The sequence below is a fragment of the Daphnia magna genome, linkage group LG10, assembly GCF_020631705.1.
Source record: "Daphnia magna isolate NIES linkage group LG10, ASM2063170v1.1, whole genome shotgun sequence".
Lineage (NCBI taxonomy): Eukaryota > Metazoa > Arthropoda > Branchiopoda > Diplostraca > Daphniidae > Daphnia > Daphnia magna.
In genome coordinates this window covers 8,783,331-8,802,794 of record NC_059191.1, presented here as the reverse complement: position 1 = coordinate 8,802,794, position 19,464 = coordinate 8,783,331, and the positions used below count along the sequence as shown (strand labels likewise).

The 19,464-nt window shown below is 39.1% G+C and overlaps 10 protein-coding genes across 11 annotated transcripts; 4 read left to right on the top strand and 6 right to left on the bottom strand.

Annotated features, from left to right (window-relative positions):
* The first annotated feature begins 587 nt into the window (after positions 1-587).
* On the top strand, positions 588-2,218 carry LOC116932287 (vesicular integral-membrane protein VIP36). Its single transcript, XM_032940057.2, has 7 exons — positions 588-853; positions 919-1,034; positions 1,115-1,312; positions 1,376-1,538; positions 1,602-1,774; positions 1,836-1,893; positions 1,958-2,218. The coding sequence occupies exons 1-7, from the start codon at positions 748-750 to the stop codon at positions 2,107-2,109; spliced, it is 966 nt and encodes a 321-aa protein (XP_032795948.1). The 5' UTR covers positions 588-747; the 3' UTR covers positions 2,110-2,218.
* LOC123477093 (ADP-ribosylation factor-like protein 6-interacting protein 4) lies at positions 2,208-3,379 on the bottom strand. Its single transcript, XM_045180468.1, has 3 exons — positions 2,559-3,379; positions 2,439-2,489; positions 2,208-2,378 (listed from the first exon to the last, which is right to left on the bottom strand). The coding sequence occupies exons 1-3, from the start codon at positions 3,017-3,019 to the stop codon at positions 2,288-2,290; spliced, it is 603 nt and encodes a 200-aa protein (XP_045036403.1). The 5' UTR covers positions 3,020-3,379; the 3' UTR covers positions 2,208-2,287.
* A 335-nt stretch (positions 3,380-3,714) lies between these two features.
* On the bottom strand, positions 3,715-4,661 carry LOC116931636 (ADP-ribosylation factor-like protein 6-interacting protein 4). The gene is made up of 3 exons (XM_032939226.2): positions 4,031-4,661; positions 3,916-3,966; positions 3,715-3,840 (listed from the first exon to the last, which is right to left on the bottom strand). The coding sequence occupies exons 1-3, from the start codon at positions 4,531-4,533 to the stop codon at positions 3,741-3,743; spliced, it is 654 nt and encodes a 217-aa protein (XP_032795117.2). The 5' UTR covers positions 4,534-4,661; the 3' UTR covers positions 3,715-3,740.
* A 236-nt stretch (positions 4,662-4,897) lies between these two features.
* Positions 4,898-5,792, bottom strand: LOC116932292 (mitochondrial import inner membrane translocase subunit Tim23). Its single transcript, XM_032940062.2, has 3 exons — positions 5,637-5,792; positions 5,327-5,576; positions 4,898-5,262 (listed from the first exon to the last, which is right to left on the bottom strand). Exons 1-3 carry the CDS (start codon positions 5,668-5,670, stop codon positions 4,986-4,988), a joined length of 561 nt encoding a protein of 186 aa, XP_032795953.1. The 5' UTR covers positions 5,671-5,792; the 3' UTR covers positions 4,898-4,985.
* Positions 5,793-6,496: 704 nt separating this feature from the next.
* Positions 6,497-8,039, top strand: LOC116932289 (phospholipase A2 hemilipin). The gene is made up of 5 exons (XM_032940059.2): positions 6,497-6,976; positions 7,035-7,195; positions 7,266-7,425; positions 7,512-7,661; positions 7,729-8,039. Exons 1-5 carry the CDS (start codon positions 6,813-6,815, stop codon positions 7,955-7,957), a joined length of 864 nt encoding a protein of 287 aa, XP_032795950.1. The 5' UTR covers positions 6,497-6,812; the 3' UTR covers positions 7,958-8,039.
* A 117-nt stretch (positions 8,040-8,156) lies between these two features.
* LOC116932286 (all trans-polyprenyl-diphosphate synthase PDSS2) lies at positions 8,157-10,050 on the bottom strand. 2 transcript variants are annotated; one of them, XM_045180467.1, is made up of 6 exons: positions 9,827-10,050; positions 9,297-9,610; positions 8,952-9,237; positions 8,753-8,868; positions 8,570-8,681; positions 8,157-8,507 (listed from the first exon to the last, which is right to left on the bottom strand). In XM_045180467.1, the coding sequence occupies exons 2-6, from the start codon at positions 9,563-9,565 to the stop codon at positions 8,292-8,294; spliced, it is 999 nt and encodes a 332-aa protein (XP_045036402.1). In that variant the 5' UTR covers positions 9,566-9,610; positions 9,827-10,050; the 3' UTR covers positions 8,157-8,291. The 2 variants fall into 2 exon arrangements, with proteins under 2 accessions (XP_045036402.1, XP_045036401.1); XM_045180466.1 differs by having other exon boundaries at positions 9,297-9,618; positions 9,827-10,045.
* Positions 10,051-10,455: 405 nt separating this feature from the next.
* Positions 10,456-11,903, top strand: LOC116932290 (phospholipase A2). The gene is made up of 5 exons (XM_032940060.2): positions 10,456-10,705; positions 10,765-10,919; positions 10,983-11,142; positions 11,222-11,368; positions 11,436-11,903. Exons 1-5 carry the CDS (start codon positions 10,542-10,544, stop codon positions 11,551-11,553), a joined length of 744 nt encoding a protein of 247 aa, XP_032795951.2. The 5' UTR covers positions 10,456-10,541; the 3' UTR covers positions 11,554-11,903.
* A 561-nt stretch (positions 11,904-12,464) lies between these two features.
* On the top strand, positions 12,465-14,193 carry LOC116932285 (extensin). The gene is made up of 3 exons (XM_032940054.2): positions 12,465-13,596; positions 13,670-13,853; positions 13,928-14,193. Exons 1-3 carry the CDS (start codon positions 12,651-12,653, stop codon positions 14,049-14,051), a joined length of 1,254 nt encoding a protein of 417 aa, XP_032795945.2. The 5' UTR covers positions 12,465-12,650; the 3' UTR covers positions 14,052-14,193.
* Positions 14,194-14,210: 17 nt separating this feature from the next.
* LOC116932288 (R3H domain-containing protein 4) lies at positions 14,211-16,105 on the bottom strand. Its single transcript, XM_032940058.2, has 6 exons — positions 15,949-16,105; positions 15,657-15,799; positions 15,368-15,594; positions 14,966-15,309; positions 14,765-14,906; positions 14,211-14,700 (listed from the first exon to the last, which is right to left on the bottom strand). Exons 2-6 carry the CDS (start codon positions 15,713-15,715, stop codon positions 14,591-14,593), a joined length of 882 nt encoding a protein of 293 aa, XP_032795949.2. The 5' UTR covers positions 15,716-15,799; positions 15,949-16,105; the 3' UTR covers positions 14,211-14,590.
* Positions 16,106-17,416: 1,311 nt separating this feature from the next.
* On the bottom strand, positions 17,417-18,993 carry LOC116931687 (all trans-polyprenyl-diphosphate synthase PDSS2). The gene is made up of 5 exons (XM_032939304.2): positions 18,779-18,993; positions 18,399-18,684; positions 18,189-18,304; positions 17,999-18,110; positions 17,417-17,925 (listed from the first exon to the last, which is right to left on the bottom strand). The coding sequence occupies exons 1-5, from the start codon at positions 18,922-18,924 to the stop codon at positions 17,710-17,712; spliced, it is 876 nt and encodes a 291-aa protein (XP_032795195.2). The 5' UTR covers positions 18,925-18,993; the 3' UTR covers positions 17,417-17,709.
* Positions 18,994-19,464: the final 471 nt, after the last annotated feature.

Here is a 19,464-nt window from a genome sequence, read left to right as displayed (position 1 = left end):
GTATGTACATTTCCGATCTTTTGAACTTTTCCAATTCAATTTTTTAAAATATCAGATAATATTGCAGATCGTTGCTATCATCGATAAGTATAAATATGAATTTAACAAACATAATAGGCAAATATCCTGCTCTTTCGAGTTCAACCAGAATCACGGAGCCTCGTTGCTCCACCACGAGTCCACGACAACTTGGTTTTAACTTTTAACGTGGCTTTGAAACTACACTGCTGTTTCGAAGCCTCTTCTAGTCCGGCACCACTTTTGCAACTGGCCAATTTTCCACCGACATGGACGGATAAACTGCAGACTTTCCGGTGCGGACTGGCCCGGAAAATTTCGAAGCAGTCCGCAGTTTACGCTTCCCGGTATCTATCTGCAGTCCACGTATTATACGAAACACTGCATCTTAATAAATAAACAAGCTACAAAAAAAGGCGGTTTGAAAATATAACCTGTTCGTTCGTACGATTTGGTGCCTTGGTGGCACTTTTGAGGCGGCAGCCCCCACCTGAAAATCCGCAGTTTGCCCAATCCGCGTCCGCATTTCACTTCTGGCCCGGACTTTGGCTCCTCCTACGATTCCAAGTGACACCTATCGACCTATGCCACCTAGCACCTATGCGCGTAATTGTGTAGTAAACTCGGCTAAACGAAATCTGTCGGCGTGTAACTTTTAAACAAGATCTTTTCTACTTCCCGCATCTCCGTTGCGATCAACTTCTAAACGAATAGTATTCTGTGTTGACTATGGATTCTTCGTATCTCCTGTTACTGTTTTTATGTATGGTAAAATGCGAATGGAATACTAATGACTACCTGAAGAGAGAACATTCGCTTATGAAACCTTATACAGGCAAGTTATTTCCCAGAATTTTTGTTACGTGCGCCCAAATTATCACCACCTTTATCATCATGTAGGGTCAGGGCTCTCCATGCCATTCTGGGATTTTCTAGGCAGCACCGTGGTTACTTCAAACTATATCAGATTAACATCTGATCTGCAGAGTAAAAGCGGTGCAATTTGGAATATAGTGGTAAAGAGTGTTTCTGTTTGTATATAAAAACTAACTTTCTCAGTCACCATGTTAATTTGTTTGTTTTTAAATGTTTATAGCCCTGTAAATCTAAGAACTGGGAACTTCAAGTTCAGTTTAAAGTACATGGGCATGGAAAAGATCTCTTTGGAGATGGATTGGCATTGTGGTATGCACGTGATAGAATGGTTAAAGGTCCTGTTTTTGGATCAAAGGATTATTTTTATGGACTTGCCATAATTTTGGATACATATAGCAATCACAACGGCCCCCACAATGTAAAACATATTTTTCTTATTCATTAATATAAGATGAATATATATCTGTATTGTGATCAACAGCATGCACATCCATACATTTCTGCTATGGTAAATAATGGAACCCTCTATTATGACCATGACCGGGATGGGACACATACTCAGTTGGCTGGTTGTGAAGCAAGATTTAGAAATGTGGAGTATGATACATATTTGGCAATCAGATATGAAAATGACAAGCTCACAGGTATTGGAAAGTCATTCAAAATTTAGAACTTCCTTTCTTCAAATTTAGACTTTTTCTGTGCAGTTTCAACAGATATCGATAACAAATCCGGCTGGAAACCCTGTTTTACTGTCGATGGCGTCAGATTACCGACAGGATATTATTTTGGTATGTCAGCAACGACTGGTGATTTGTCTGATAACCACGACATTATTTCAGTGAAACTTTACGAGCTTGATGATACTTCGACTGATTCGGTAAGTGGCATGGTTAATGGATTCAGTTTTCTTTCATCATTAACGCAAATACTGCTTCTAGGTTGCAGAAGATCGTTCAAATATTCAACCCGCTGCCCAATCATTTGAACCACCCAGAGGTAACAATGCTAAAATATGTCCTAAGATAAAAATTTTTCAATCGTGCGTTTGTTTTATCTCTAGAACACGTCGATGATCCTAAGCCGACTTCCATGGGAGGTGTTAAATTGTTCTTGCTAATGCTTGTAGGTGTTTTAGGAGTATTTGCATGCATAGTTGTGGGAATTATTTTGTACCAGAGACAGCAGGAAAAGTCAAGAAAGAGGTTTTACTAGCGCTTAACCCATCTCTAATGTCGAAATGATTATTTTTGTGCTTTAAAGTGTTGATTTTGTGTGAGCTCAAGGTATTGACTAAAGAAATAAATGAAGGGTGTGAGTAAAATCTTTATTCAATTATGCCATCTCATAAAGACAATTATTTTATGCTTATAACAAGATAAGAAAAAAAAAATCAGTCATAAGATGATCTAGCCTTCAAGTTAGCCTGAGCCTGGAAAAAGTTACCATCTGCAATTGTAGCTTTTCTGTTAATAGCTTGATGCCTACAAAAAAAGTCAAAAATGTTTCCAACAGACAATTTATATTATAAACTTAATATTTACCTTTCTCTACTGACAATTTCTTCCACCACTTCACCACTACCACGGATCAGCCTAAATACATAAGATTTTTGTGTGACATTGTTTGAAAACATTGTTTGTCTTTCACTTGCGTTCCCTTACCTTTTCCTCCCAGTTTCAGGATCTACTACCCTTTTCAGCGTGTTTTGTTGTTTTTCATATTCTTCTTTAGTCATTGGAGCTCTAACTTTTGATGAATTTAAGTCGATATGTGGTCCAACATCTGGAATAGGTAGTTTAACTGCATGCTCAGGAACAGTTAATGGTTTTTTCTCAACTACAGTTTTGCTATTACTAGCTTCTTCCTTGGTTTTTTCTTTCTTTGATTTGGTTTTTCTATTCTTTTTCTTCCTTTTCTTTGCTTTCTCTTCTTTGCTTGATTCTGAGCTACAGCTCGAGCCACTAGAAGATTCCGAAGAAGTAGAGACATGACGTTTACGGCTGTTCGATTTAGAATGCTTTCTTCGAGATGTTTTCTTATCTTTCTTCTTTTTTTTCTTTCTTATTTGATTATCTATACTACACTTGGAAGATCGAGATCTATCCGCTACAGCACCATCCATTGCTGTGACGAACACAAAACAGCAAAGTTTTTAAAATTTAAAATTTGGGGAAGCTTATGTTCTTGGATAATACCAAGCCTGTTCTGCAAAGGCTTCCGGGAATGTTTTGAAAACAATGTTTACTTTGCTAACACGCTAACACATTGGGTTTGGCAACAAAGTTTCTTCGCAACTGCACATACTAGGCGAACTACCCAAATAACCCAACCATCTATTATTGCATGACTGCACTAGGCATAAAACAAAAAAAAACTAGCCATCTTTGCCAAACCTAACGTGGTTCTTCCAAAATCAGTAAATTATAAATATTGAAAATAGGAATTTAGGGATGACTTCGCCCGAGTCATAGATCATATTCTATGACTCTGACTTCGCCAAATTTTCCGCCCCGAGTTCTATCGGGTTTCAATCAGGGTGTCTAATTGTGGTGGGCAGCCCCAATTATAAACAATCGATTGTTTAGTATCGATTTTCTTGCTAACTGATCAAAAGTCGATGTCATTGAAATGATAAAAATTTTAATTATTTTCCTTTTTTTTCGCGCCATTTACAAAAAATGGCGCATCGAGTCCGCCATCTTTTTGAATAGCACCGGGGCTATCGGGGCTACGTGGGAATTGTGCCCCGCCCCAACCTGCTGGATAAATTTGATAGTATAAAATAAATAAATAGAAAAAATTAAGCAGATGGCCCGATTCAATGTAAAGATGCAGTTGTATTATCAATCATAGTTTGATCTTGCTTTCATATTACTCTGAGGCTGGAAAAAGTTACCATCTGCAGCAAACAGTGTACTAGGGGTTGGTTTCATCATTTGTGGCCTTAGAAAGCAAAAAGAAAACAAGAAAAAATTTACTATTTTTTCGAAAAATAAAATAATGTGATAAAAAAATGACCTCTCTTTGCTTATCATTTCTTCAACAATCTCTCCACTGCCACGAATAAGCCTAAAAATGATTCACCACATGATTTTTAACTGCTCAAATATTGTGTAAGTTATTTTTTATTTACCTTTTTGTTCCAGTTTCTGGATCTGTTATCCATTTTAATGTGCTTTGTTGTTTTTCATATTCTTCTTTTGTCATTGGAGCTCTAATCTTTGACGATTTTAAGTCAATGTGTGGCCCAACATCTGCCTCTGGAATCATTATTTTAACTACTTGGGTAGCTATGATCACTGGTGTTTTCTCAATAATGACTTTCAATTGGCTAGCTTCTAACTTGGCTTTCTGTTTTTTTGCTTTATTCTTCTTACTTTTTTTCTTCCGTTTCTTTGCTTTTTCATCTTCACTTGATTCTGAACTGCTACTAGATATAGCAGAAGAATCGGATGAATTGGAAGAGCTTGAAGCCTGACGTTTACGTTTTTTCTTCTTAGAATTACTTTTTTTTTGTGTTTTATCTTTTGAAGATTTTTTACTTTTTTTTACTTTCTTATTCTTAGGTTTACTTTCCCTACCGGATTTCGAAACTAGAGCTTTTTCAGCTAACAAATTTCCACTTAATTTGTCCATTGTTACAAAGAAACACGACAGAAAATGCTTTTACTTCCTTTCTTTCGGATCAATGAATGTCAGACGAAATAGCGATAACTTCCATGTGGCGATGTGGGTAAACTTATTTGTCGACCTGTAGGGTTTGGCAACCAAAGTTTCTGAAACCCACCATTACGACTCGATGTTCGACGGCTCGGCGCTGAAATCAGGCAGTCCGCCCCGACTCGCTCTAACAAATGGCTGATCGGGTCGGATCAAGTCAGCGTTTTTTCCGCGGATATAACCAGTTAATGAACGGACCTGAACGTTAAACGAAATTTCGTCTGCTGACGGAACATTGCATCATTTATAATCAAAACTGAACTTCGAATTTACTATCATCTGTTAACAAAAAAGACTAATGTTTATTGGATAACTTTACAGTTCATACTAGATGAAGTGGACATGTAGATAATTCAAACATATCAATATTAACTGCTAGTCCAGTTGGTGATTTTTTCTCTGGATGTGAATGCACAATACACCAAAGCAAGAGCTAGACCACTTGCTCCACCTTTCAAACAGCTTTTTAGGCCTGAAGTTGACTTGTATAATAAACCAGTAGCTGAGGCAGCAGCTAATGTATTAATTTCATCTTCTGTATCTCTTAACCAAGAGAGGCCCACTCCAAATGCACTGTACATAACAGCAACAACCCCAAGAGTATTGGCTGAACCAGCTCCCTGCTTCATTATATAATTAATTAATCTAAAAATAAAATATTTTAGTTAAGGACAGGACAGAAAATCACAAAACAAAGGTAGAACAATACTGGGTCCTGCGAAGCTTTCCTGTGTGACCTGCAGCAGAAGTGTCTTTAATTCCTTGTACAAGCCCCGAGACACCTCCAACAGCTCCTCCAATCATACACATTCCACCAATAGTAGAAAATGCTAATTCAAAACGTCCTCTATGTCGACTAGCTCCTTCAGGGAAGATAAATTCCGGTTGGCTGCTCTTCAAGTACGATGGGTCGAAATTCAGATATGGAGAAAGTGGAGCCAAGTTTCTGTTGGAATACACTGATAAGTTGAGGATTTTAGTAGTACGACATATACGAAAGAAAGTCACATTAAGCATACCTGATGAATTAAAATCATTCTGTCTTGAATCCATTTTTTAAAACAAAGTAATTGAACTTGTTTTAAAATATCAGGATACCAAGTTGCTAAGGTTTTTATGAAACGTGGATCGTCTGCAGTCTACTACCGTAACACACATTGCCAGACTCGTCAAAATAGTTATTTTGAAACAGAATAACAACTATAAAAAAGGCAGTTTCTTGCTTCTTATATTTTTTTTTTTCCTGTTTTACTTGTTGTAAAGAGAACTTTCTTGGGAAATCAAAATCAAGCCATACTTTGATCAACTTCGTTGTTACATTTACACTCTCACGTGTCACGTCTCAGACAGAGTAATAGAATACTATTATGAGTAATAGTATTCTATTACTCATTATATTTCTATATTACTCAATTACATAGAATACTATTATGAGTAATAGTATTCTATTACTCTGTCTCAGGTCTCACTCACAGCATGGTCTAAGAACCCGGGTTCTCACAGTCTTACAGTCACAGACTTGCAGGGACATGGACAGCTGAAAAATGCTTTTGATTTTGACAGAGTCATTTGAGTGACTCAGCTTTTGAAAAAAGTTTTGGATCGGAGTTCTCCGGACGAGAACGTCATAATGACTATGAATGCAACTTATACTACAGCTCATGTAATAACTAAGCTGGTGCAATTAGTTCATTTCCAAAATTGTATTTTTACTCTGATTGTATTGTGGTATTGTACTATTACTTCAAACTAATGCTGGGCTTGCCCATTAGCTCTTGTGGCGGCAGAGTACAAATAACACAACGTTAAAACTTGTTATCATTATCAGTATTATTTTATTTTATTTTTATTTCTTTATTTTTTTTATTTATTTGTTATTATTTTGGGGGGTTTTATTATTTCCAAAAAAAGGGACCCCTATCATTTAAACCAGGTAGCTTTATTTTCCAGCAAAATGTTTCGCCGACTAAAAGGAGACAACGCGAAGGGTTCCCCAGAGAGAACAGTAGGGAGCCAATATAAAATACAGCCTATACTTTAAAAAGCGGCAAGATCAGAAGCAGGTCATCCCTGCTTCCCACAGCAAGCTGGACGACCTGACGACGGCGACCAACTTCTTCAAGTGTTCGTCAGTCGTTTTCAAATGCTTGGTGGTCTCACAGCGCAGTTTTGGCTAGGATACCACAGAGAAAAGAATGATATGCCTCCTGTTTTTGGCTCTTCTACAAGCAATTCTTGCAATTGCTGCAAACTTAACAACCACAGACGAACTCCTGATGTTCGATGGGCATCCTCGCAGTAGACGAGCTGTGCTTGTGAACAGTGATCCTAACGAACCTTGCCGAATCTATGGTCACAGGTATTTCCACTTTCAATTCCAACCCTCAATAACTCGGAGATGAAATGTTTCGTTCTAGTAACCCCATTCAGGTTATTGAAAATCTTCCGGATGGCCCAACTCTTCGAACGATCAATCAGCAAGAATGGTTGGTGGTCGCCGCTGAATGCCAACAACGATTGCTGTCTCTAAACCAGAAACCGACTGGACCCAGCAACCAGCTGGATTTCATTTTCCCAGGTTATTACTGAAGTTCCTAATGTAAATACGTTAAATGGTGATGTATAACGATGACTTTTGGTATTACCAGGTACCAGGTGGTGCGGAACTGGAGACGTTGCCCGTAATTTTGAAGACCTAGGTCCACACGTCGCCACCGACATGTGCTGTCGCGATCACGATTTTTGTCAAGACACTATGAAACCGGGAACTTGCAAATATGGTTTATGTAACACTTCTGTCTTCACCAAGTACGTTTTCTAATAATTAATGGATATTTTCGATTAGAGATATTATGCTTAACTCTTTCGATACTAAAATCTTTAAAACCTGTAAGATCACACTGCGACTGCGACGACCGGTTTCGCGAATGCTTGCTCAATGCAGCGAATGACCCGGCCAGCATTCCTGTGGGTTTCCTCTACTTCGACGTAGGTGCTATTAGTTGCTATCGGCAAACCCCCGATTGCGTCAACAAAGTCTTCAGGTAATAAAATCTTAGAAAGTTTCCCGAAAAAGGAACCGAAAATAAAAAATTGCTGTACATTATACAGGGAACCCATCGAGCTAACTAGGCGACGGAAGCGGCAATATCAGGCAAGGCAGACAAATTTGCAACACGGTTGGTGCTTCGTTCCACCGCAGCCCTTTAAAAAATCGGTAACGTTCCGGCGGAGCCAGCCCGATGGGATCTTTCGGCATGTGATTTCCTCGATGAGCGATGTCACAACAAGGGTAAAGCAAGTCGCCGGATCTTCTTTATCGGTACATGCCGGCAAATAATCAGCAGATAGAAATCAAGGCCATTTTTTTCATAGCTAGAAAATAAACTAGCTGAAGGGACTCTCTTCAAAGCCTAACAAAATTTCAATGCCTTTTACTTTTGACACGTGGGAATATTTGATCTTTTGGCCTTGTCATTTTTATGGTAGGAGACGCCAGGTATAAAAAAATCTATGGGCAGCGGTTGTGGTAAACAAACTGAAATAGAAAAAATTTATAACAGTAACTCAAAATCCAATTGGGAGAAAGCGCTATTCAATAACACGATGTAACAAACATCAATCGACGAATACGTATAATACAAAACGGGTAATTTTACTAAGTCAAAACACAATTAGTACTTGAGCGCCCTTGCAATGTTACCCAGAGCAAGGCTGGCATCATTTTGTGGAAATGCAGTCAATATTTTCAATGCTGCATTAACGTGCCTATCACGTACAGCTTGAAAGTTTGCTACAACATCTACAAAAGGAGTTTCTGGAAACAACTTGGACAGAACGTGATCAGCTCTGTTTGCATTGCTTTTGAAGCTCTGGATTTCAATATTCGCCTAAATAAACCATTTAAATACAGTGAAATGGACTAGTGTTTGAGAAAAACTAGCCTCATTACCTGCCAAGCTAAGGCTATCTCCAGACCAAAAGATTTTCCAGATTCGATGAGTTCTACGTTATTTCCGAGAATAAGTGTAGACTGGCAAGCATGGGCTATTAGAGAACCATATCTGTGTAAGAAACATTTGTATTTAAAATGGGATCCTGTTGAATTTTGTGCACAATGTTAATGCTGATTTACCTTAATGTCATTTGCTGACTCCACCTGTCCAGTGCACTGTCATTTTCACTTGCAATTATATCTATGAATTCAGCAGTACTGTAGTCCGATATTGCCTGTGCAATCAGCTCTACAACCTACAGGAGGAATTATGAATGGATTTTAGTTATTTCACAGAAACTAGATTTAAAATATATATAAAAAAAGAAAAACACTATACCTTGAGATTTTGTAGGGTTGCTAACTGCACACAAGAATGGGCTAGAAAGAAGTCACCACATAAGACTGCCATTTTGTTACCCATCTCTAAGTTAGCATTGGGTGTATTAAGATTTATTACTCCTGTGTGAATCAGGTGAGCTGTATGGACCAATTCTGTGATTTCTGCAAGTGTTCTTTGTTCAGGCAAAATATCTTGACCTGACTCCCTTTTTGCTGCCTTTGACATAAGCAAAACCAACAAACCCCTGGTTTGATGGGTCTTATCATTGGAATACACCAAGTTTCTGAGCAAAGATATGAATTAACAGTAGACACCAGATGAGACAGCACGTCAGGAATTTACTTGGCAGTAGTAATAAGTGGATGTCCGGTCCCAATAAGCTTTTTTAAGTATACGGCAATATTAGATATTTCATCGTTTGCAACGCTTCGCAGACTTAGGAAGGATGTAGGAAAGCCCACTACTTTTTCTGCATTTGAAACGGCTTGTACCCAACTTGTTTGATAAACTTGGGAACTTGCAAATAAACTTCTGGAAAAGCTAACTGCAGGGTGAATACTGGAACCCAGATGACGTGTTTTCCAGCGAATCAAACAACTTCTGGATACCATTTCCTCTTTACAACAAAAGAAACAGCTCTATCACGTGGATATTTCCTGAAATACTGTCAATGATCAATATCAGTTCCTGAATTGTCTGCAAATCTAAACAATCAAACAAGAACACCATCTATTGACGAAAATACATTACAACATTTCTTGATGACGATAACATGTAAAACAAAACTCGATTAACACAAACGCACATAAAAAGCAAACCAAGATTTTTTAAAGCTGCTAGATGATGATAAAAAACTTGAGTTGAAACCTTACCGTGACGTGAGGAGTGGGTGATCTGACTTGGTCGAACAGCTCCGCATCAATACATTGACTTGACACAAGAACGCAACTGATACCTACTGAAATGTCTGCGTACTACTTACACTCTAAGTTTCTCTTTTCTAGAAATACAAGTATTGCTGTTCTAATTAAACATAACCAATCCAACAACTTTGTCGAACGCCTTCAACGTGATGTAGTTAGCAGGAATACACATATAGTCTATAAAATGACCTAGTGCGCTGGATAGATGTCAACCGGTTTTGGAACTAGCCGGTGATTTTTCTTTAAAAATTATTAAAAATATCTTCAAATTTCTCCTCGTATGCTTTTCAAAACTATTTATGCTTAAATAACTAGATAAGGACGGGTGCCATGGTTTTGAAAATAAGCAGGCACTAATTCAAAAAACTAAAAATATAATGAAATTCGCCCATAGATGATTAGCGCCGGTTTCTTCCTTTACTTGTTCATTATCTTTATTAGCTGGGTCTACAAGTTTAGACGATAGGCTGGTTCTTTCTCAAGAATTCACCGATTGACATCTCCCGACATTTTCAGATTCAAACCAACAGTCTTGAGGCCCAACCAAATATCAAAGTTTCACCAGTCGTTGTCTAGTACTCGGAATCGCAGGTCTAATACTGCCGTTTGGTTGGGAGGGGAAAGCGAGCGTAAAGCGTAAACAGTCCCACAATCCAGCACAACAATGAAGCTTATAGTGGTCTTATCGCTTTTAAAAATCACTTTTGCAACTACTTCAAACTGGACAAATTTCAATGAGCTCTTGATTTTTGACGGAAATCCTTGTGGCAGACGGGCTGTGCTGGTCAGTGGCGATCCTAACGAACCATGTCACATCTACGGTCAAAAGTAGGTTCAAGTACTCTTTCGCTTTTACCTCAGTTCTATAAGTATGTTACGTATGTCAGCAACCACATTCAATTTATCGAAAACCTTCCGGATCGGCCAACTATCCGTATGATTAATCAACAGGAATGGTCGGCAGTACTCGACGAATGCCAAAAGCAACTTCTGGCTGCTAATCCAACATCGAATCCTGTTGACATACATTTCATCTATCCAGGTAATCATGGCGCTAGACAATTAAAAAAAACAGAAAGTATGATATGATTTCGTATCGCCCTAGGCACAAAATGGTGTGGGCCAGGAAATGTTGCCAATGCTTTCGACGATCTAGGGACTCATGTAGCTACTGACACGTGCTGTCGTGATCACGACAACTGTGGCGACAAAATGAACCCCGGAGCTTGTAAAAATGGGTTGTGCAACAACTCGATCTTCACCAAGTATATGTGTCTGCTTGATTGCACGACTGCTAATTACTAGTTTGATTTACCTTTACTTGTTACGTTTTCACTGTACAAGATCCAACTGCCAATGCGATGAACAACTACGTCATTGCTTGCTGAACTCGAATGACGAAGCAAGTTTTCCGGTGGGCTTAATTTATTTCAACGTTGCGGCCATCACCTGCTACCAGCAAACTCCTGATTGTCTAAATAAAGATTTTAGGTAAGACAAATTTTTCCTCCAATCATCGTATCAATCACGAATGAATCGTTTTCACTGACCATACTAGGCAGCGACAACGCAAACATTTTAGAAACTCGGATGAAAATGCGGACCCCGAAAGTGGGTGGTGCTTCATCCGGCCTCTGCCATTCAGAAAATCGAAGAACGAGTTTCGCTCCCTTTGAAAAGCTCAGCACAGCACAATGACTTGAACCACCTCCATGAAATATCCTGAAAGTCAACTGGAAACATCTCCTAGTGTTTTACGATTCTGTATAATCAGACAGTTTTCAATGAATTAACGCATAAATTCGAATAATGAAGTTAAACATGGCTGCATAGCCTACCTATTTTATTTGTTTAACTCCAGATGTTTGTATAACGTTTTCTGCTGCATAACACTGTCAAAATCAAGGGCAGTGGTTGGTAAGGCACGTTCGACTCCTTGTTCTCTGAAAGGAAAACATTTAGTTACTAATGCAGTATTCCATTTTGTAGAGATCCTTAAATGTCTGTAAATATATCGAAAGCGTAACATTAAGAGGACGATGAACTTCTTACGAAGTGAAAAGAAATCCGTTCAATCTCACCTTGTTTCAGGTGCTGAATCGATTTTTAGCAACTGGTGAAAACAGGAAAACATATTACAAGATCTACAATAATATTTGAGGTCGTTTGGCAACTGCAGGAAGTAGTGGACAGTATGGCTCTTCATTTTCTCAAGTTAGTACTCCACGATGCGTGACCCATCAATAAAGGGCTTGATTCTCATCAACACCGAGATGCGGAAGTCGGGTAAAGCCTTCTTCCGTTACGGTACTCGATCCGGATTGATTCGGATGTGCCTCACAAGACCCTGTGCAACGTCTGCACCAATGGCCTACATTTCGAGTGGATTCACTATGCAGCGCACAACCGACTAACTAGCCGTATACAGTCTACCCAACAGCATAATGATGATGACGGCGGCTGTTTTGTCTTCCAGTCCGGCAATCAGACCTAGCATTTTACACACTCTCGGGTCAAAGCGGCGTTAATACCAAAGCTCCGCCTCGTTGGACTCTGCCCACCGTCATATAAAACAATGCAGGTAGATCGCGTCGCTTTAGAGTTCAAACAAGCTGCAATCAATCACACGTATGATTACTACCAAGTGCGATTTTAATATAGCTATCTGTTTTAACAGAGCAAATAAGGCGTAGGAATTCGAGGTGAGTTTGTTCTACTGTACCAAGCGCTTCCGAAGGTTTTTCTCTTCAGGATAGGGAATATTTCCTCGGAGATGTGGAAGGGTAATCACAAATGGCACGTAGTGATGTTGGTGCAACTCCTGTTGTTTCTCCACGGAGTCGAGATGCAGCAGCAACAGCAACCCAAACCGAAATTGCAACAGCAACGACCAAGCGAACCTGAACGGAAACCTCAGGTCTATTGGGCCACGAGTATGGACAACAACAGACGATTCCAGCAGCCTAACGAGTGGGATGTAGTTGTTCAACACAATAGCGTTGATCGGCAATGGCCAGCTCCAGCCCAAGCTCCTAATCCCCTGCCTGCTCCCACTTCAATTACACCTACAACAATTACTCCACCGCCTGCGCCAGTATACGGACCTCCACCAGCGCCAGTTTACGCACCTCCGCCTGCGCCAGTTTACGCACCTCCACCTGCGCCAGTTTACGCACCTCCACCAGCCCCAGTTTACGCACCTCCGCCAGCGCCAGTATACGCTCCTACGCCATCACCTTACCAACCTTACATGCCTCCCGATCATCCAGCCTACCCTGAACCAGCTCCTGCGGTGTATCATGAACCAGCTCCTCCATCGTATCATGAACCAGCTCCTCCATCGTATCATGAACCAGCTCCTCCGTCATATCATGAACCAGCTCCTCCGTCATATCCTGAACCAGCTCCTCCGTCATATCATGAACCAGCTCCTCCAGCCTACAACTCTGCCCCAGCTCCAGCCTACGATTCACCAGCTCCTTCTTATGGTCCTGCTCCAAGTCCACCAGGACAGTATTACTACTATGCCCCAGTCAAGGAGAGCAAAGAAAAAGGACCGTCTATTAAAGATATGCTTGAAAAGGATAAAGAAGCACTGTTTGCTTTGCTGCCTGATAATAAGAAGCATCTAACCAACGAACAAAAAATTTGGCTATCGGTACTTACTCCACTAATTGTGATTGCTCTGGTCATCCCGTTGGCAGCAATTCTCTTCTCGGGTAATTTCTTTTTTAATTTGCCGTTTTGACAAACGAAATCGTTCGTGATTCATTTTCCTTTCGATTCACCCAGGATTCACCATCACAACTAATGGACGCAAGTTTGGTGAATTGAATATAACCGATATGAAGAAGAGTATTTTAGATATTGCGGAAGGGTATGGATCTGTCCTGGAAACAGAAGAATGCATGCAGCGTATCATCTGCGATCTTGGATCCTACGCAAAATCGATTCCAGGAAAATCTTATGTCTTGACGTAATACTGAATTTTATTTTTTTTTTACCATCTTTGAAATGTTGGTTTCCCTTTTCAACACATTTTGTTTCCAGGTTCTTGTCGGCGCTTGTGCCAGATACGATGAAGAACAATATGGCCATTTTCCAAAAAGCAGCTACTTACGGCGCTGACAAAGCGCAATGTAACAGTTTCAAATGTTCAGCGTGGAAGTACTAACAGGTTTTAGAGGAACGATCGGATGTTTTCTTCGCCAAACTGTCTTGATTTTGTCCAGCTTTCGAAAAGCCGATTAATTATTTATTCAAACTTTTGCCTTAAAAAACTGAATTGTTATTAATAAAAATATGGAAAAGGAAAACGATACCAACTCATCAATACGTTCAAAACTTCTATTTTCTTAGAACCTCCTTATTGGTGTTGGGCGTTATTGTAAAAGCAAGTAAACAAGATTTCTCTAAAAACAAAATCAAAAAATCTATGAATGGTGAAACATAAAATTATTGCCACTTTCCACGGTCAACGAACCCCAACTTCAAAGTGCAAACCTAAATGACCCAAAGTAATGCTAGTTTTAAATCAGCATAAATTACGGTAAAACAGATTTCTGAAAAACGAAAACCCAATAACGGAAAATAAAGGTAGGAGGTCTATCAACTGAGGAAAACATTGTACGCGTAAGGATTTTAAAATAGGGTCAATCATCTCATCTGAAAACGTATTTCCTGTGACCACTGCGTGCCTAGTCTACCAATAGACTAGCAGCGCTTCTTTCGGATGTACTCGGATAGGGAAACGGGAGGTGGGATGAAATCCGGACAAATATTCCGAATATGTGTCATTCGACGATTTTTTTCAGATGTAAAACCTTCATTCCAAGTAGATAACCACATTATAAATTTAAATAACGTGGTGATAGAAAATTAACTTACTTTGCGAACAGAGGAAGTTGAACTGCGTAATAGCGTGGAGGATGAGTCGATCAAAACTGCATTGCCTTTCGATAACGCATGTTCCTTGAGGAGCGTCCATGAAAAAATCAAGAACTTCATTCTCCAATTGTGCTAGCATTCCCTAAGAATAGAAGTTTCAATGATTTAATGTTAATTAAAACAACTTTTGTTCGACTATACCATAGGGAAATGGCGTTTGGTGAAAATAGATTTCAGTTTAGGACACAAGGTGCAGAACGCCTCTTCAGCAGTCATGTTTCTACGTCTTTCACGATAGCTAACAATCTTTTCGACGGCGGCCAAAGGCACCTGATCCAGGACCGGCTCGTTGTTGAAATACGCAAATATTTCATTATTGGCAATAATTGCCAACTGATCATCTTCACTAAGACTCAAAAAAGAATTCCAGGCCCCCATTTTCTCAGGCTCCTGCAGTAAAATGGTAAATACTGAGTGAGGTTCAGTAAACCCTGGTTCAGCCCTTTTGTCTTCATCCGACTCAGCCAAGTTGAGCAAGAATTTATCTTGAAGGAACAATCATAGATAGAAAAGAATTCCAAAAAACTAATAGGACAGCCATACTGTTTTCGTAACGTCTTTGCTTTTTTTGCCCTTTTGGAATTTTGTCTTGTCCACTCTCTGATTTGCGGCTGGAACGACTTTTCCCCACCAAAGTTTTAGGAAAACACAATGTTGGTCTGGAAACCCTAACTGGGGGAAGCTGATGTCGAGTTTGTTGGGTTAGCGCTTCAGCAGGAGTGGGGTTCTCTAGCGGTGCCAACTCTGGCAGAGAATCACTTTCAGGTAAACTAAAACAGATGTCTTGTTGTCATCAAATACTGATTGCATTATCATTTGAGAAACAACTTACATTGGTCCAGTCTCTAAAGGCGATACGTGAAGGAACTTTGAGCGTTTAATTACACCCATTTTGTCGGTATGTTCTTAATTTCTACGAAAGTGAAAGTAGTGGTTTCTGTCCAATCCAACCTCCCGAAGCGAAGCAGTGGTTAGCTATACAATAAAAAGAAGAAGACGTATTTTGCATTTTCTTATTTATCATTTTTGTTGTTGCTGTTGTTTTTTATTTTTATTTTTTACTCTGTTTTTTTGTTTAAACATAAATACCATGTCAATGAATGAAAAAACGCTACGTTACTTACATTTTGACCCCAATTTTTCGCAACCGAAGTATTTTGTTGTCGTTAGACGTCGACCGAATGCAACGAGCAGCTTTTAACGGCAGTCACGAGATGACGCAGTGAGATTTTTTCGGTGGCCGCTAGATGATGTGAAACTCACGTGAACGCCGAAAATGAACGAAGTTTTTACACTAAAATACAAAACTCGACGTCAAACTGAACTAAGACCACAAGCAGCAAACGCGTCAAAAAGGGCACGCTTTAACTAGGAAATGAAATTCTGCGCCGTCTGTGTTCATATTCTTTGCCAATTTGAAAGTTGTTTCGAACTGTCAACACGTAAACCTATGGCGACCAGTCACCGGTTCTTCCTCCAAATCGAGATAGCGTGTTTGTCACAGATAGTTTTTGTGCAGTTCATTTATCTCCCTGTTTGAAGAAACTTCTCGGTACAAAAACGACCCAAGACGAAATAGAAGAAATCGTTAGGGAATGATGTCGAACAAAAAACTGATCCAGACAAAGATTCAAATTTTGACCCGCTGTTGCTGTCTTTTTTGCAGTCGCGTAATACTTAAAACACACGAACCGCTTAGACTGGTTCTTCTGACATAATACGATGAAATAATAAAATCAGGTGGTTTGATCCCGTTTTCAGCTTCAAGGACGTGTTTTGCGACGTTGTAGATGAAAGTTGTATGCTTTTGAATTTATACGAATGCCAAAATGTAATGAAATATTACGCCGATGTTTTATCAATTCGTTTTTGACGCATGGAATAAGCTTCAAAATTTGCCTTTTTATATTGCCAAAGCGAGTTGAAGTCGAAACTTTTTCTCGTTCTTTCTGCACAGAATAACCAACGAAATTCAAATCAGTTTTTTGTTTTTTGTTTTTTTCGAAAGTTTCTTATTAGCTCACAAGATTTTTTTTTTTGTTTTTCTCTCTCCCCCAAAAAAAAAAAAAAAAAAATTTTTTTTAAAAAAAAAAAAAAAAAAAAAAAAAAAAAACCAGTCAAACAGGTATATAGCTATCCTACTTTTCCCAAACGGCGTAGAATGTGCGGGGAACCCCACATGGTTAATTAGACCAAAAAGAAAAACATTTGAAGATGATTTTATTTTTTTATCCTTTATCTCTTGAAACAGTCTTTTTAACACAAGTTTTTCATGATTACGAAAGTTGTATGCGTTTGATCTACGCATGCCAAAATGTAATGAAATATTAAGCCGATGTTTTATCAATTCGTTTTTGACGCATGGAATAAGCTTCAAAATTTGTCGAAGCAAACTTTTATATTTATAGATTTTTTTACACTTGCTTGAGAAAATTCAAAGCGAAATTGTGAAAACGGCTCAAATGAAGTGCATTTCTCCCAGAAAGGACACTTCGCCTTTCTTTTATCTTATCTTTTTTTATATTGCCAAAGCGAGTTCAAGTCGAATCTTTTTCTCGTTCTTTCTGCACAGAATAACCAACGAAATTCAAATCAGTTTTTTTTTCTTTCGAAAGTTTCTTATTAGCTCACAAGATTTCTTTTTTTAGCTGTATCTCTCTGTCGGATATATAGACCATACGTTTCTTTTAAAGCATTAAAAAAAAATATATTAACATACACCAGTCAAACAGGTAAAGCTACTTTTCCCAAACGGCGTAGAATGTGCGGGGAACCCCACATGGTTAATTCGACCAAAAAGAAAAACATTTGAACATGAAATTTCCTCCATCGAAAATGCAAATGTCACGTGAACATAAAAAAGGTATAATTCTAAAATAAACCAGTCAGCACTTGAGTACTCTTGCGATATTACACAGGGCAAGTTTGGCCTCGTTTTTAGGGAACTCGTTGGCCATTTTCAACGCCGCGTCAACGTGATTGTCGCGTACGACTTGAAAACGTGAGACAGCTTCTTGGACAGAAGCTCCGGGGAAAACTTTGGTCAGAACATGTTCTTCTTTATTCGTTGCTTTCTTGTAGCTTTGCAGCGTAACGTTCGCCTAAAATCAACCGTCGTATAAGAATGCAACAATAGTCGTACATATACAGTATATAAATGAGGTCATTTTATACCTGCCAAGCTAATGCGATTTCAAGTCCAAAGTGTTTCCCGCATAGTAAGAGTTCCGTGTTGTTACCGATCATCAGCGTTGATTGACACGAATGCGCCAACAAGCTGCCATATCTACACAAAAGGTCGTCGTCGTACTGTAGCCTATCTACCATATAATACATAGAAAATGTTAATATGATGGGGACGTACCTCATTTTTGTTTGCTGACTCCATTTATCCAGCTCACTATGCTTTTCATCAGCGACTAGTTCTACGAATTCAGAAGCGCTGAATTCCGAAATGGCCTGACCATACAGGTCCATTATCTGCAGTAGGAAACCAGAGGCTTTCAAATGTGCGACGCGAGAAAAAAAACGGAGCTTTTCGAAACTTCTAATACAGATAGGCAAATATATATACTTTGAGGTTTCGAAGGGCTGCCAGATAAACACTCGAACGTGACTGAATGAAATCACCACACAGGAGTGCCAGCTTGTTGCCGAGTTCTAGATCTTCGTTTGGAGTTTCAAGATTTATTATTCCCGAGTGAATCTCGTGAGAAGTGTGTATCATTTGCGTAATTTCTGCAAGTTTTTTCTGTTCAGGCAGAATGTCTTCACTCGGCTCGCATTTGGCTGCCTGGGATACCAGCCAAACGATTAAGCCTCTACTCAAATCAGTTTCGTTTTCCGGCGTCATCAAGCGTCTGAAAAGAAAAGATTATAGTCCACAACTATATAAACGTGATAGACAGAGTCTGTTCAATATATGTTTTACGTATAGTCTAATATATAATATACTCGACAGTGGCTGTAAGAGGATGTCCAGTATCCATCAGCTTTTTCAGGTAGATTGCCATGCTGGATATTTCATGGCTGCCTATGGTTTCTAGAAAATGGAACGTCGGATTGCCCGCCACTTTCTTCGCATTGGAAACGGCTTCCATCAAAGGACTCTGAAGGCGCAGAGAACTCAACGACAAGGGCCTGGAAAGCTGTGTACCAGCACTAAAAGGCATAAAATGATGACGATTTATCTTCAAGCGAATCGTGCAATACCTTAATGCCATTTTCTTTTGTTTCGATATAGAAAATGTAGATTTATAATATAGGCACAAAGAAATTGATTGAGTTATATATTAGACTTACCTTAGAAAAGATATCGAAATGAGCAAATTGATTTTGGAAAGAGATTTCGTTAAGAAATGTTGGGATCTTATACTGACCGCGAGACCAGCGAACGAAACGTTCCGCGTTGTCTCACCACTTTTACGCGAATAAAGTCGGTTATATTTTCTCCGCATGTATAATATGAAGAAGACAGGCGATTGACAGACCTTGTATAGCGATCCGGTTCTTACTCAACGATTTCACTATATTTATATATATTTAGTCTACACGCTTCCCGTCTTGACAAGTATACATTGAAATAATCCAAATGAAATGTATTATCCAGAAGGGACACAACAAAATGCTACTAGAAACAC